The 15491-nt window shown below is 43.4% G+C and overlaps 1 protein-coding gene across 4 annotated transcripts in view; it reads right to left on the minus strand.

Moving 5' to 3' along the window:
* HTT (huntingtin) overlaps positions 1-15491 on the minus strand; it is a 165625-nt gene that overhangs the window by 59037 nt on the left and 91097 nt on the right. For all 4 annotated transcript variants that reach the window (XR_011437274.1, XM_023638468.2, XM_023638466.2 and 1 more), the window contains 7 exons: positions 15320-15375; positions 14190-14338; positions 11855-11991; positions 10019-10135; positions 6020-6142; positions 5488-5723; positions 4230-4372 (listed from right to left, as the gene is read on the minus strand). Coding sequence is in view for 3 of the 4 variants with exons in the window: in XM_023638468.2 (XP_023494236.2) it covers positions 4230-4372; positions 5488-5723; positions 6020-6142; positions 10019-10135; positions 11855-11991; positions 14190-14338; positions 15320-15375 (961 nt within the window). In the remaining variant the exon portion in view is untranslated. The remainder of the gene's footprint in view (positions 1-4229; positions 4373-5487; positions 5724-6019; positions 6143-10018; positions 10136-11854; positions 11992-14189; positions 14339-15319; positions 15376-15491) is intronic.

A 15491-nucleotide genomic window follows, 5' to 3' on the forward strand; every position in this document is an offset into this window, starting at 1 on the left:
GAAATATTTCATAGAGTTGTTCCAATGATCAATGGGGATAATACACATAAAAGGTACCACCTACCCATAAGAGAATACCCTTATTCCCAGCATTATGACCACTAGCAGCCCTGATCCTTGCCCAAGAATGAATTTGAACCAATGTGGATTTTACTATTGTAGAAAGAACCATTTTCTCTTTCTTCCAGTATTCCTACTTTGGCCCATACATAAAGTGTGAACAATGACTCTTTTTTTTTTTTTTTTTTTGCTGAGGAAGATTCGCCCTGAGCTAATACCTGTTGTCAATCTTCCTCTTTTCGCTTGAGGGAGATTTGCCCCAAGCTAACATCTGTGCCCATTGTCCTCTATTTTGTATGTGGGTCACTGTCACAGTATAATTGCCAACAAGTGGTGTAGATCTGCACCTGAGAATCGAACCTGGGCCACCAAAGCGGAGCACGTCAAACTTAACCACTAGGCCATGGGGCTGGCCCTGGAACACTGATCCTTTTGAAAGTATTGGGAAGAGAGCGCTGTCCAACCTTCCAGCTCCACCTACAAGGAAGGAAGGAAGTGTGCAGCAGTAACATCCTGCTTGCTCCTGCTTCCCAGAGGATCAGGAATGGCCCTATGGCTCACTGCTGCCCTCAATTACATGTCTGGATGGCGGTGGGGAAGGGCACAGGACATGGACTTGGAAAACACAGTGAGCAGTTAGGAAGCCTTATTGAGGCCACAGGCTAGAGAGCTTCAATCCAGCCATGCTTGCAACAAAGCAACGAATATTCTCAGCCCCATGCCTCAGGCTCCACTGTCTGCGAGGAGAGGAAGGGGTATTAGTTACCCAGATTTTGTAAAAATGGAGGCCAGGTATCTTTCTTGGCTATTCATTTATGCTGGATTAAAACTGAAATAGGCAAATGACTTTGGGAATCATACCCCTTCCCCTAACAAGAGGGGTAACAGAAAACTAGATGCCAAGGCCATTATTCTGACTAGTTCTCATTTTGAGAAACGGACAAATTCAAAGGTCTCAATTTCCAGGGGAGGAGTGAAATTCATTGCCTTTATTTAAGCAATGCATAAATAAAAATTACCAACTTTAGATACTAAATGCACCTTATTTATATAAAAGTACCAGATGACTGACTTCAACACTATCTCAAAACCACCAAACACAGTAATTCTACCCCCAGTGTCTTTAAAAGAAACGCAGTCAAAATCAATGAGAAGAAAGAAATAGACATTTATACATACGCACACCACACACCCCTCATTTACAAATACTGAACCAAGTGAACAATGTCCAAAGACACTAGCAGCAAAACACACGTGCCCCAATACCTAGCCCGGGCTCTTCAGTCAGACCTGTTGCCTCACCTGTCCTGTCTAATTCGGCAGCCACGTCACGTATGGCTGTTCAGATTTAAGTTAATTAAAATTAAATCAAATAAAAACTAGCTACTCAATCACACTACCATATTCCATGTGGCCCAACAGCCACATGTGGCTGGAGGCAACTGAACTGGTGCAGACACAGACCTTCTTCCATTGCAGGAAGCTCTGCTGGACAGTGCTGCAACAGACTATAAAAATATTTCCCCTGATTACGAGAAAAGGAAGAAGAGAAAGTTAAAGCAATGGGTTAGTGAACACCTTGAACAGCACAGAAACTGATGGGCATAAAGACACAAAACACACCACTCTCATCCAAAGGCAGAAAGCAGTCCTTGGAGATGAACTGGGGGCCCTCTGGTGTCAGATCCAAACCAACCGATGGCCAAATATTAAAATGACCAACATACTAAAAATGACCGATTATTCACAAGGCATAATTATTTTCTCAACTTGAAACTTATTATAGTGGGCCAGTGAGGCATAAACAAAAGATCCTCAAAAAGAAAATTCTTTCAATGTTAGTAAATGAGGTGGCTTGAAACTAGAGTCCATTAGCAAATTAAATTCTGGCCACTCAGCTGCCGAGGCATTAGCAATTAAATGAAGCACTTCCTTCTCCATGTCTCCTGAGCCAGGTAAGACCAGGTCCCTGCCTGCCTCCCCAGCGCCCCTCCCACCCCTCAGCCCTCACACACTCCGCTGCTCTCTCGGCCAGCACACTTCTCTCTAGGCTAGCTCCTCGCTGTTCAGGTCTTAGCTTAAGTCACCCCTCAGAAACCAGCCCCTACCTACCCACCCTGTTTTGCCTGTCACTGCACTATTTGTTTCCTTCATAGGAGATATCAAGACTCGTGATTACATGTCTGTGTGTTGTCTTCCCCGCTAGACTGTGAGCTCCACAAAGGCAAGAATCACATCAGCTTTACCAACCACCGTGTAGCCAGAGCCCAGCAGAGTGGCGGGCTGACTTGGTAACATCTTTGTTGAATGAATATAGGCTCAAAATGGTAACTATCTTTTGCTCTAAAGGCATGTACTTGGTGTGTATGTGTTTTAATTTGTATTAAAGTAGTAAATATGTGTGATTTAAAAACCCATAAAATAGAGAGGGGCATCTTAATTTAAAAGTGCCCTGCGCCATCCCTCTTAAGGCAACTACTGGTTATCATTCTGTTTTTAGTTCTGGTAGTTACCTCCAAAATTCTGCTTGATAAGCTTTTATCACTTGTAGCAGACCATCAATTATTTTGTTTGCTCCAATTCCCTTGCTGTCGGGAAGGGACACTCCCTCTCAAAGGAATGCTGTCTAATCTCTCATCTGGCCTGGCTTGGCCACAGTACACAGAGGCTCATGAGCCATTCATAGAACTCACGCAGGGGCTGAGACCACACACACAGAGGCCATCCTTTCTGCCATGGGGAAGGAGCCCGCCAGAGAATGAAGCCAACATAGGAATCAGAGCTGAGATGTGGAAATACATGATGGAGCAACAGAATTAAACCATCAGAGGCAGTCATACCTAAAGAGAGCAACTACCTCCGCACTTCCAGGAGCTCAAACCAGTCAGTTTCTTTTCTCGCTCTAGTTTAGGATGGAGTCCTATCCCCACAACTGAAACTGCCGAATACAACCACCATGTCATATTTACAGACTCGACCCGATTCGAGAATGAGACAGCTCACGTGTGCTCCCTCCTATCAATTTAAGCTGCATTTTCAGTTCTATTTGGTTATCTTTGTGGCCTCTATTTTTGTTCTGTCAACTTTAGATATCATTGCACAGCGTCGACAATGCAAGATGAGAGTATTAGTGCCCCTTCCATCCCTCCACCTCTTTCTCTACCTTCTACTTTGCAAATTAAGTTGGTTAGTTTCCCTTTATATTTGCCAGAACTGAAAACATTTTCATTTTGTTCTGAAACCATAATTAAGTAAATAAGTCTTTGATGTCTTATTCATACACTGATTCTAAAAATGAAAAGCCAAACAGCATTTACATTATGATGATATGAATATAGTTCCCAACAAAGCGAAGAAGCCTAGAAGGATGATAGCTCTTTCTATAGGTCTTGGTCATGACCCCTGAACCATTTAAAGAAGAATGGTTTCCATCAGATCAACTGCTGAAAATCATGTCATATTTTGGTTTGGTTCATATTTGGACCATGACTTCCTTGCTGTTTGTTTTCCCTAGAGATTAGAACTGCTTTTCATTTTTCTTGCTAAGAGAAGAAAGATACGCCTGAACCCTATAACTAAAGTCTTCCAGCTTCTCACTTACTTTATCTAAAGCAAGGCATTCTTCTTCTTCTTTGTTTTTTTTTGCTGAGGAAGATTCACCCTAACATCCATGCCAATCTTCCTCTATTTTCCAGTAAGTGGGCCACCAGCATAGTATGGCCACCAACAGAGTGGTGTAGGTCCACACCAGGAACTAAACCTGGGCTGCTGAAACAAAAAACACGCTAAACTTAACCACTAGGGCACCAGGACTGGCCCGAGGCATTCTTCCTGAAATACTCATTCCTCTTAGAAAACAGTGACTGTCCTAATATGGACTGGTTGCTTCCCATTCTTGCTGGATGGCTTTCATCTTGTGACTTCTCTCTTGGGTTCACTGCCTTTTTTAATCCACAGTCATGTTTAAAGGTAACCAAAACATCTTGGCCTTCCAAGTCTTTAAAACAGGAGGAAGCCCTCAGGTTTCCTCTTTTCATCAATAAACATTTTCAAATGCTCAATGAGCAGGGCAGACCTTGCACTGGACAGCACAGTTCCTATACTCTGAGTGTACAGTGCAAGAGAAGGAACATGCAGATACTCTACGAAGACTAGTCTGATGCACCTACCAGACTTGAAGATGTGGATCAGACACATCAGCAGCGTGCCTAGTTCTTGGCAATAGAAGGTATGTTGCTGCTCACTCATTTCCACTTTTAGCTGTTTTGTAACAATGTCCTCTAAAAGAATGCCAACCAGTTGTAGTAGAAACCTTCAAAGAAAGGGAAAAGGGTGATGGTGAATTAGGTGACTACTCTTATTGTGAGGCATATATGTAAAAACATTTACAGTAGATATAGGTAGAGTAAAAATATAAGTAAAGTAGAATAAACAAAACGAAATGTTTAATACCATCCCTTTGGACTAAGTCCTTTACCTCTCTGCATATTACCTTCCTCACTTATGAGATGGCAATAATCACAACACCTTCAAGGTACTCTTAGGAGGATAAAGTAACATTTAGTGTTTCTTTAAAGCTTTCTAAACCATAAAGCACGCTGATAATCTACCACAGGAATTTTATGTATCGTCCATTTTAGCCACCTGCTTAAATGTAACAGAGGGAGCCAACTTGTCAAACCTACAGACAAAAGGGAGCCATGCAGGTTTACTGGATTTATCTCCACAAACATGCAGGCACCTCCACCGATGACCAGTGAAGGGGTAGCTAAAATGCCATTACGGTGGATTCGGCTGGAAGGAGCACATTTGCAGAAACTGCACTCACAGGACATCCTCTAAGCAGCTCTTACTTAGTGAGTACCCTGAATCCAGCACAAGTGGATACACACTTGTCTAGGCAGCAAGCATTTATAGTGCCTGAACTGGGATCATTGCCCTCAAGAAGCTTCCAAGCAATTTATGAGGGCAGTCACAATTTGATACCACAAGGTTACGGAGGGGAGCACAGTGGGAGTGGTCCACCCTGAAAGGGAGAGTGTTTTGTTACTGACTGTTTAGAATGGCCAGCACACGGTGAGACTAAAAATAAGGCTGGCTTTTAGCGAGTTTTCAAATTCTCTGGAGGCAACATACGCCCTTATTGCCTGCACTCAGGGCAGGTTGCCCCCACCCCCTGCCAGCCTGGTGACCACTGTGTTGTCTTCAACAAGGATACAAGAAAGGATGTGACGGAGCCATAAGAGATGCAGGCACCAGGGGCCACAGGTGAGGCAGAACAGGTAAAGAAAACACACCGATACAGACTTCTTTACCTAACTCGCAGAGGTAGGAAAGACGAGGAGTAACTGCAGACTCACTGATGACGAACACCACATGACCTCCAGAAGGACACGGACTACCTAAAGGTTCAGATATAGAGCATACCTTGAAAATGTTTCTTCTGGTAAATTCTTCACTTGTCTCCCTTCACCTTGTTCTTCTGGTGTTGAATTACTGTCCCCATCTCTTAATCTATTAATTATTGGACAGGAGATTAAATATGGAGAGAAGGAAAGCTCCTGAATACGAGAAAGGACAATATCTTCAGTTGACTGGGAAATTAGAACTCTCAAAATGGCTAGGATTCCTGATATCCACAGTTGAACAGTGCTGACAGATGCCTAAAAGAAAGAAAATAAATGAGTAATAGCTAAAGAAAAAAGAGGATTAAATTTTTCCTGATTGTCAATTTCATGAATGAAAATTATCCCTACTGTACCATTCTATCAATAAATCTTTCTATTACTGGTTCTCAAAGTGTGGTCCCAGACCAGCAGCATCAATACTATCTGGGGACCTGTGTAAAATGCAAATTCTCAGGCCCCAACCTGGCCGGGCAGAGGCCCTAGGTGACTTGGATGAACCCTCTCTGCAGAGTTGTGGCCGCCAAGAGGCCATCATGAGGTGAGATACTCACCATTGTATCTGGAGTGACAAACATACTCCGTAACAGCATGTCCACGGGGCGCAGGGAGGAAGGGGCCAGGATCTCAAATAAAGTGTTCAGCACTCCAAGGGCCTCGTGAGAATCAATGTGCATCTGTTGCAATTAAATGTCACACAGGTTTTCCCATAAGCCAATACAAATGCCAACATTTATACCTCAGCTTAGGTATCTCAAGGTCAAATGACCCTGACCATCCCATCATGACTACCCTGCATTTAAATGCATTTTAACTTTAGTAGTGAACCAAGCAAACGCTTTTTAGAACAACACTGTAACAGCTATGTTTTTTCCACAATGGAAATTTCATTTAGATTTTTATTACATAAACAATATGCTTTCTGTAAAGATTCAAATACATAAAAGTGTGAAAAAATCAACTGGAATTGCACCATCCTGATACAATCACCATCAACATTTTGGGATCCAGCCTGTATACACATATAAGCTCCCAAAAGGGTATCAGACACACTATGTGTTTTCTCTTTGCTTCACTTGCACCTCAGCCCTACCCTGCCAATTAGCAACAGATGTTAACAAACTGGTATATTTCTCTTAAGTTTCTCCACATTCCTATAATCGTATATTCACACACACGGAGAGGTATTAAGTTGTTTTGAAAGATTATATTATAAACGTTTCTGCTTTTTTCCCTTAAAAATACAAGGGAGAACTCCCAAGGCAACAGTTTCTAAAATCTAACATTACTTTTAATAGATGCAAAATATTCCAAATTAAGTCTCTACCATAATGTATTCAACCCTTCCCCTATTGATGGGCACTGTTAACAATTTTTGTCACTACTAACGGGTGTGTCTACACATAGTAATCATATCTGTAAAGAGATGTGATTTTCAAGGTGCAAATCTCAACACCACACAGCGCTGAGCCGCACCCTAATGGTAAGGAACAACCTGCACCCACCAACTCTGCTTCTCTCCAGGTTCTCCAGGGGACTCACCATGCCCACAGCCGGGGCCCACCAGTTATGCAGCCAACCCCACCCTGTGTCTGGTGTCTGCTCAGGGACACCACAACTGCAATTTCTGTCCTGTACCAGCCAACTCCCCTCTGCTTTTGCCCTTGGTGTATACACAGACTCCTCCCTTCTCCAAACTCAACCTTCTACCTACCCCTCTTTCCTCCTCCGGCTGCCACCCCACATCTACTCCCCCTTAGAGTAAAGTCTCCTTTGATTCCTCTCACGAACACACTCCAGCTGGGCTTCTGTTCCCTCTGCTCCAACAAAACTGTTCCCCAGTGACCTCCGTGCTGCCAAACACAGGTCAGTTCCCAGGGCTCATTCATTAGGCCCATCAGCAGCTCCCAGCTGATCCCCCTCCCTCTTCCATGAAATGCCTTTTTTTCCTTGGCTTTAAGAAAACCACAGCTGCCTGCTCTTCTTTTCCCGCACTGGCTGGTCCTTCCCTGTCTCCTCTGTGGGCTCCCCCTCACCTCTCTAGCCTCTAATCTGGGGTTGCCCCCGGCTCAGAGCTTGGCCTTCTCCTCCTCCCAAGCTACACTGGGTCCCACTGTGACCTCGTCCAGTCTCAAATGTTCACCTCCTGCCCAGCTCTCTCTGGACAACTCCAGACTCATATATCCAAATGCCCTCCTCCGCCTCCCCAAAGTGCCTAATCAGGTGTACCAACTGAACATACCCAGACCACGCTGTGACCTCCTCCACAAATCCATACCTCCTATAGTCTCCCTCACCTTGAACACAGCAGCCCTATATTACCCTGAAATCACCTGCATACCCCTCTCTCACATCCCACATCGTCAAAGTTTACTGGTTCTGGTTCTACCTTCAAATTCTACCCAGCAGATGACCACTTCTTGTCACTTCACTCCCACCATCCTGGTCCACACCACTCCCGTGCCTCAAGTGGATCTCCCTGCTCTGCCCTCACCGACCCCTCGGGGTCTAGTCTCAACTCTCAAATCAGACCACGCCACTCCTTTGTACTAAACCCTCTGAAGGCTTCTCAAAGTCCTCCACGCTGGCCAGAAAGATGCTACATGACCCCTCACTTTCCCAGGCCCCTCAAAGTCCTCCACGCTGGCCAGAAAGATGCTACATGACCCCTCACTTTCCCAGGCCCCTTGCTTCCTTCCCTTCTCCCCGCTGGTGCTCCCTCCACCCACACCAGCCTCTTCCTGCTCTTCAATCCTAACAGCCATGTTCCCACCTCAGGGTCTGCACTGCCATTTTCTGTCTAGAAAGCTCTTTCCCCAGGTATCTGTTTGGCTCATCCTTTACTTCCTTCAAGTTCACTCAAAAACCAAACCAACTTAACAATGCAACCCCTCCCTGACGTGCCCAACTCTCTTCTCTCCTTCATTTTCTACATAGTACTTATTACCATCTGACATTTTATATACTTTACTAGTTTATTTTTCTGCTGTCTGTCTCCTCCACCCTTCATTCCAATGCAACTTTCACTCCAAGAGGGCAGGGTTTTTTACTGGCTCTGTTCACTGATGTATCTCTGCTAGTACCTGGTAAGTTTTTTTTTTTGAGGAAGAGTAGCCCTGAGCTAACATCTACTGCCAATCCTCCTCTTTTTGCTGAGGAAGACTGGCCCTGAGCTAACATCCATGCCCATCTTCCTCTACTTTATATGTGGGACGCCTACCACAGTATGGCTTGCCAAGCAGTGCCATGTCCGCACCCGGGATCCCAACAAGTGAACCCTGGGCCACTGAAGCAGAACGTGCAAACGTAACCGCTGCGCCACAGGGCCAGCCCTCCGCTAGTACCTGGAATAGTGCCTGGCACTATTTCTGAATGTCACATGCACCTGTGCTAAGCTACGAGGCAGGCTTTCACACAATTTCACAGTCGCAGAAATTAAGTTGGGCATTTACCATGCATTCAGTCTTTAACCTCCACCTTCCCCAGATTGTGTCCACGATAAGTAAGAGAATGGAATAAAACTTATAGAGTAGTACTCTGAAACTATTTATCTACAGGCATGGAATACATGACTACATTAAAACACCAAATCCATCAATTTATTAAAACTGCCATCCATCAATCTCACCAGAAGCCAAGACTCTCCTCCCTCTATCTAAGTGACCTTGGAATAACAAATCTGTCAAAAACCAGAATGGGAGTGAAGTTATGAAGACAGTAACTACTAATGCAGTGTGCCTACCTATACTTTTCCATCGAATGCCAAAAGCCATGAACACTGTGTTCCTTAGCCAGGATGATCAAGATGAACAAACAGGTATCTGCTGACTGCATCCAAAGCTCTTAAGACCAAGAGCTTTGTGGGCAGCTGGCGAGGTTTCCTAGAGGGACCACCTTCAGGAAGCCCCTGCCACCCTACGAGACCCCCACTCTGGTCACAAAGGTGTTGCTGCAGCAGGTGCCAAGTATCCTGCCCTGTGACGCCTGGCAGCAGACATGGTTCAGAAACCACGTGATTATTGGGCTCCATCCTAAATGGCATGGCCAGAACACTTCCTTTCACTGTGTTTCTGGAAACAACTGATTGCATCATTTGATTACAGAAATTCTGATTAAACGACGGATAACTGCTAAATTACTTTATAAGTGATAAAGAAAAATAAACACCCACAGATCAAACAAAAACATCCAATTGACCAGAATGAGGGAGGCAGTGTTGTAAAATAGGAGAGAACACACACTCTGGAGTCAGACTGGCTTAACTCTAGTCCCAGTACTTTCCAGCTGTGCACCTTTGGGTAACGTAGACAACATCTCTGAGCCCAGCGTTCTGCAATTCTAAAGCAGGAGACAACAGCAACCTGAGAGGGTCACTGAGAGAATAAACGAAAAATCCCTTGGCTCATGATGGACACCGATAACCATCATAAAATGAATCTATTATGATTTAATGAAAATCCAATCACCAGCGCCCACCTCCTCCAAGGATCTTCACCCACTTACAAATGCGTCACAATGGCTCCACAACAACGAGGCAAGACGGGGTGACAAACCTGTTGTTTGGCTAACATCGGGAGGATGATGTCGGCTATCTGTCGAGACAGCCGTTTCCACTTGTCTTCGTTCTCCTTGTGGCACTGCTGCAAGACTAGAATAAACATCTCCAACACCTGCAAGGAGTGTAGTGGCACAGTCATAAAGGCTCCCGGCCGAGTCTCCCGTCCATCACCACATGCTTCATCTTGCACTCATCCCAGCTCAGCTGAAAGACTCCACGATCCAAAACAACAGGGTCCCCAGAGAGGGCCTGATGAACCAGATGCAACCCTGGCCCTGGGACACGCGAGATGTGGGGAAACCAGAAGACGACGCAAGGGGTAAGGGAGCAAACTCCTCAACGGTAGGCTCACGCTGCACACTACTCAGGATGACTCAGCATCACTATTATTTCTATGGAAATTACAAGACTTCACAATCAGAGAAAAGGTACAAAAAGAAAAATCACACTCATATTAATCTTTGGCAAAACACAAACACAGCCTGGACTAAACTATTCTGCAGATGCCTCATAACTTTTGTGTACATGAATTTCAAGTCTGTGTTCTTTGTAAAGGTAACCTCTACTGAGTGGTACTTACTGTCAGAAGAGTCATGGTTGAGCATAAGTTCATTAGTGCTCATTTCTACAGAGAGATATATCCAAAGGCCTGTTTTGTAAATAAAGTTTTATTGGCACACAGTCATACCCTTTTGTGAACATAAGGACTAGGACTGCTTTCATCCACAACAGCAGACGTGAGTAGTCACAGACACCACATCGTCTGCAAAGCTTTAAAATATTTATCTGCTCGTTTACAGAAAAAGTTGCCGGCCTCGTCTATAAAATATAACTACTATAAAGAAGGAGACATCTAAGCCCACTCTCTCTACAGCCTGCCCGACCACCCCTTCCCACAGCAGCCTTCTCGGGCAGAGCTTCTACAACGGATTGTCCCTCATATAAGCTACTTGAGGGACATCTGCATTTAATTCTGACTCTCCCTAACAAAGCCTAGCCGACCCTCTCTGTTCTCTCCTGAACCAGGCTGAGAACTCTTGGAAAGCATGCAGCTGATAAGCCACTCTCTAGGCCTCCCACCAACACAGCATGCTTGCCAAGAGTCAGTTGCTGGTTCTCAAACCTCTTTATGGTAGTTGTACTTTTTATTTTAATTATGGGATTTAATTAAACAGTAAGCACTTAATTAAATATTATCCAGGTTAACCAAAATGAGAATGCACAAAGGAAGTGTTTCTATGAGAAAAGCTCATGACTTTATCAAGATTCAAAGACAAATAGCTAAAGAATCACCAAAGTAAGTATGGGGTGGGCAACTGGACCAGCCAAAAGAGAGAAGTCATTGAAATGCCACATTTCCGCACTCAGGCTGCACTCAAACTATCTGAAATTCTCCTCCACCTTAAGGAAAACAAAGCCAGAACCAGCTCAAAGAAAAAGACCTTGGTCCTACATCAAAATAGTGGTAAATAAATGTATAAATAAAGTCTTTAAGTTATTTCAAATTTGAGATCTTTTACATCATTTTTTAGAATTCTACCCTTTTGATCAATGTTGTCAATTAATTGATTTTTGGTCCTCACTTTGGAAAAGAGGGCCTTAACCATATTTACTCCCTTGAAAGATCTTGTGACTGTCAGCCAGGTATCAGGTGGCCTCCCCACGTGGCTGTGCTGCTTTAAAGACAGACCCCTACCAAACCTTCTGTCTCCCTGGCATCTCCCCAGCCCGAGAGCCCAGGGCTGGCACAAAGCAACACTCATGATGAACAGACAGCAGGGTCCCTGCAGAGACAATGAAGTATCAGCAACCATTCCTTTTCTCCTCTCACCTGATGGTACTGGATGAGTCTCAGTAACATTGACACCACCACCTCTTTTTGGGTTTCAAGCTCTTTTCCTGCATCAGCTTTATTGGTTCCTCTTAATACGAAGAGGTCATGGACTATGGGCTGCAGAGCTGGTATGGCTGTGGGTATGAAAGGGCATATTAAGAAGGCATTATGTGACACTTACATTTGGAAGACAGCGCTCAACATCTCCAAAATATTTTCAAGAAATAAAGAAACCCTAATCCATACTTGGTTCACGATAAGGGATAAATTAAGGTTACCAAAAAGTGCTGCGAAATTATCAGTATACCTTCATAGCAGGCCATGGTCTTCCTCGGACAATTACTGATAATTTTGTGAAATCTTACAAAACAAAAAAACAGCGTTTCTATAACATATCACTTCTGACAAAAAGAGACACAAATTCAAAGTCAAATTCAAAATAATAAAACCTTCCAACTAACTAACAACATTCTATTCTCATGCATAATGGACGTACAGATTTACCTGAACAGACAACAAATTCTTCTTTAATAGAAAACATTCAAAGTATTAGATTTCTATGCTATTTTAAGTAATTAGGTAAAGGATTTACCCCCCAAGTCTAGTCTTTATCCAAAACAGCAAAGTACAGTCATGCACCGTTTAATGAGGGGGATATATTCCGAGAACTGCGTCATTGGGCGATTGCATCATTGTGCAAACATCATAGAGTGTACTTACGTAACCTAGATGGTACAGCCTACTACACACCTAGGCTATATGGTACTAAATCTCATGGGACCACCATCATCTATGGAGTCCACCTTGACTGAAATGTTGTTATGCAATGTATGACTGTAAATTCTTTTAACACCACCACATGAATAAACTAAGAAATGAGTTTCATTGGGAAGGGTTCCGCCAGATCACGTCCCCAAGATTATTGACTGGCATGCTGTCTCACCCTAGTGACATGTACCGCAGGCATACACACCCTCCGTGACAAGCACCACGGGCGCACTCACCCGCAGGGACACACACACACAGGCACATACCCTCACTGACATGCAACACAGGCACACTCATCCTCAGTGACATGCACACACAGCACACTTGCTGACTTTTCCACAGATGACCTAGCTTTCTACTAGAAAGTAGGGTTTGGCTGCCTATGGATTTTCTATCCAAAGACCCTTAATCCAGGAAACCTTATTCATCCATCTGTTTGACATTTTCACTTTCAACTATATCCAGGGAACCTAACGTCCATATATGTAGAAATGTGTACTTTTGCTGAGGCATGAACTTCAGCCCTTGTGAGGCTGTGGCAAAGGTGACGCTTTAGCTAGTGTGGAAAGTGGGATGGCACCAAGCCCCAACCTCTCAACAAAGCTCAGTCATCTGCTCTACTGCAAATGCCCCAATGGAGAATGTGATATGTGGCAGCACTGTTCTCACTTCTGGGGTTTGCAAAGGTCTAAGGAGGTGGGCCCCCTGTGCCCCACCCCCCAAAAGCCTACAGATTCCTGACAATGGGGCCAGAGAGGAGTCAGTAGGAAAATGCTGGAAGATCAGTTTAAAAAGCTCAAAGAAAAGAGGCTGGCTTGGTGGCACAGCAGTTGAGTTCCTGCACTCCAATTTGGCGGCCCAGGGTTCGCCAGTTTGGATTCTGGGTATGGACCTACAAACTTTGTCAAGCCATGCTGTAGCAGGCGTCCCACATATAAAGTAGAGGAAGATGGGCAGGGATGTTAGCTCAGGCCCAGTCTTCCTCAGTGTAAAGAGGAGGAATGGCATGGATATTAGCTCAGGGCTAATCTTCCTCAAAAAAAAAAAGTTCAAAGAAAGATTTACAGCTCATTCTTAAAACCACACAAGCTCAATCTACAGGTTGGAAGGAGGCTGCTTGAGCAGCTGACCATTTTCTGTGGTCCTCATTTAAGCTGCTATAAAACAACCAGGCAAAACGACAGGTGCTGAATCAAGGCCAAACTTTAACTTCTAATACCACTGGATAATAAACCAAGTGTCCTTATATAAGTTGGGATTTTTAAATTTTTACGTTTTGTATGGATAGACAAGAGTACTTATGTCAGACTCCATCTGTACCTTAGATCATCTTCCTTTTCTTTATATTTTTACCTAAGTGGATTATAAACTCCTGAGTAAAGAATGTGCTCTCTCTTTTTTTTAACCTCTCTAACCAACGTATGCACACACACCCATGCACGCACACAGAGCCCCCGAAGCACAGAGCAGTTATGCACATGGGGGGAAGCTGGTGTAACTAAGACTAACACTGTTGAGCACATCATGATTACTGAGGGCCACAGTAAAAGGCTGGTCTCATTACCATGTGTCACAGCCTTCCTCCCACTGGCCATGATGCCATCACAGAGCTGAATGATTTTGGGAATTCCGATGATCTGTTTTGAATGATAGCGTTCATAAGATAGTAATACCAGAAAGAAAAAGATGTTTGGGATAATTGCCTCTGATTCCCTAGAAACAAAAAAATCCATTTAGACATTTCCTTTTAAAATTAAAATACATAATCAATATGAACAACATGAAATTACTCATGATTCAAAGTTGAAAGACACTGAGTGAGAGAAAGGGACAGAGCAAGGCAGAGAGAGTACACATTAAGCTAAAGGAGTCTGAGTGATGTAATTCAGTCCCATCAACATCATCACGCCTTCTCATCTATGAAGTGCATCTACTCTGCCCACTTGGAGAGCCTGGGCAGTTGGCAGGGCTAAGGCAGAGCTGGAGAAGGTACCCAACAGCGCTGGATGCCCACAGATACAATCTTAGTTCTCCTTCTGCCCCTTCACTCCGAAGTGAGGAAACTGACCCTCAAAGGAGAAAAAGTAACTTGCCTCCAATCAGAGTCAATGTGTGGCATAACTAGAATAAGGAACCGTCTCTACAGCCCAAGGGGCGCTCAGAACACTTTCTTTCTGCACAACATTTCCCTAACTATTCATTAAGTAGTTCAGAAACTAAAAATTTTAATTTTTAATCATTATACAGCTATAGCTGGCATAGGAGGAAGTATTAAAACCTTACTGTCTAGCAAGGAAAGCTGCAATTAATATAAGTGCATAACAATTACTTTACTTAAGATAACCATATCTAAAAAATGTTGTCTCTAAGAAGACTTAAAAAATTCGTGTTCTATCATTTGAGATTTCATTTAGCAATCTATTATCATAATTAAGTGCTTTGAAATGTGAAATGAAAAACTGACAACATATGTGATTACCAGATGCAGAACTACCACTAAACAAGTCTTGAGATACTTATTCATTAATTTTTAAAAGAAACAAAAATGCACAACATGTTAATCTGATTTCCATTACAAAATACCTAGCAAAAATGCCTAACAATCCTTTAAAGTAAATGTTCATCTAAATAATCCAAAACTACATGTAAGCTCACAACAAGGACAAGAAATCTAAAATAACAAAATGCTATTACCTGAACTGGCCCACTTCAATGTATTCAAACTGCTTCAGCACAAATCCAATAAACACCTACAAGCAGGAAAATAAAATCTTCACACCAATAATTAAAATGTGCAAACCAGGTTACTTTTCTTCCTACTCGTGTAAATTTTTAACAAGTTTCCTGATAGTAGATAAATTTGTTT

The sequence above is a fragment of the Equus caballus genome, chromosome 3 (genome assembly GCF_041296265.1).
Source record: "Equus caballus isolate H_3958 breed thoroughbred chromosome 3, TB-T2T, whole genome shotgun sequence".
In the NCBI taxonomy this organism is placed as follows: domain Eukaryota; kingdom Metazoa; phylum Chordata; class Mammalia; order Perissodactyla; family Equidae; genus Equus; species Equus caballus.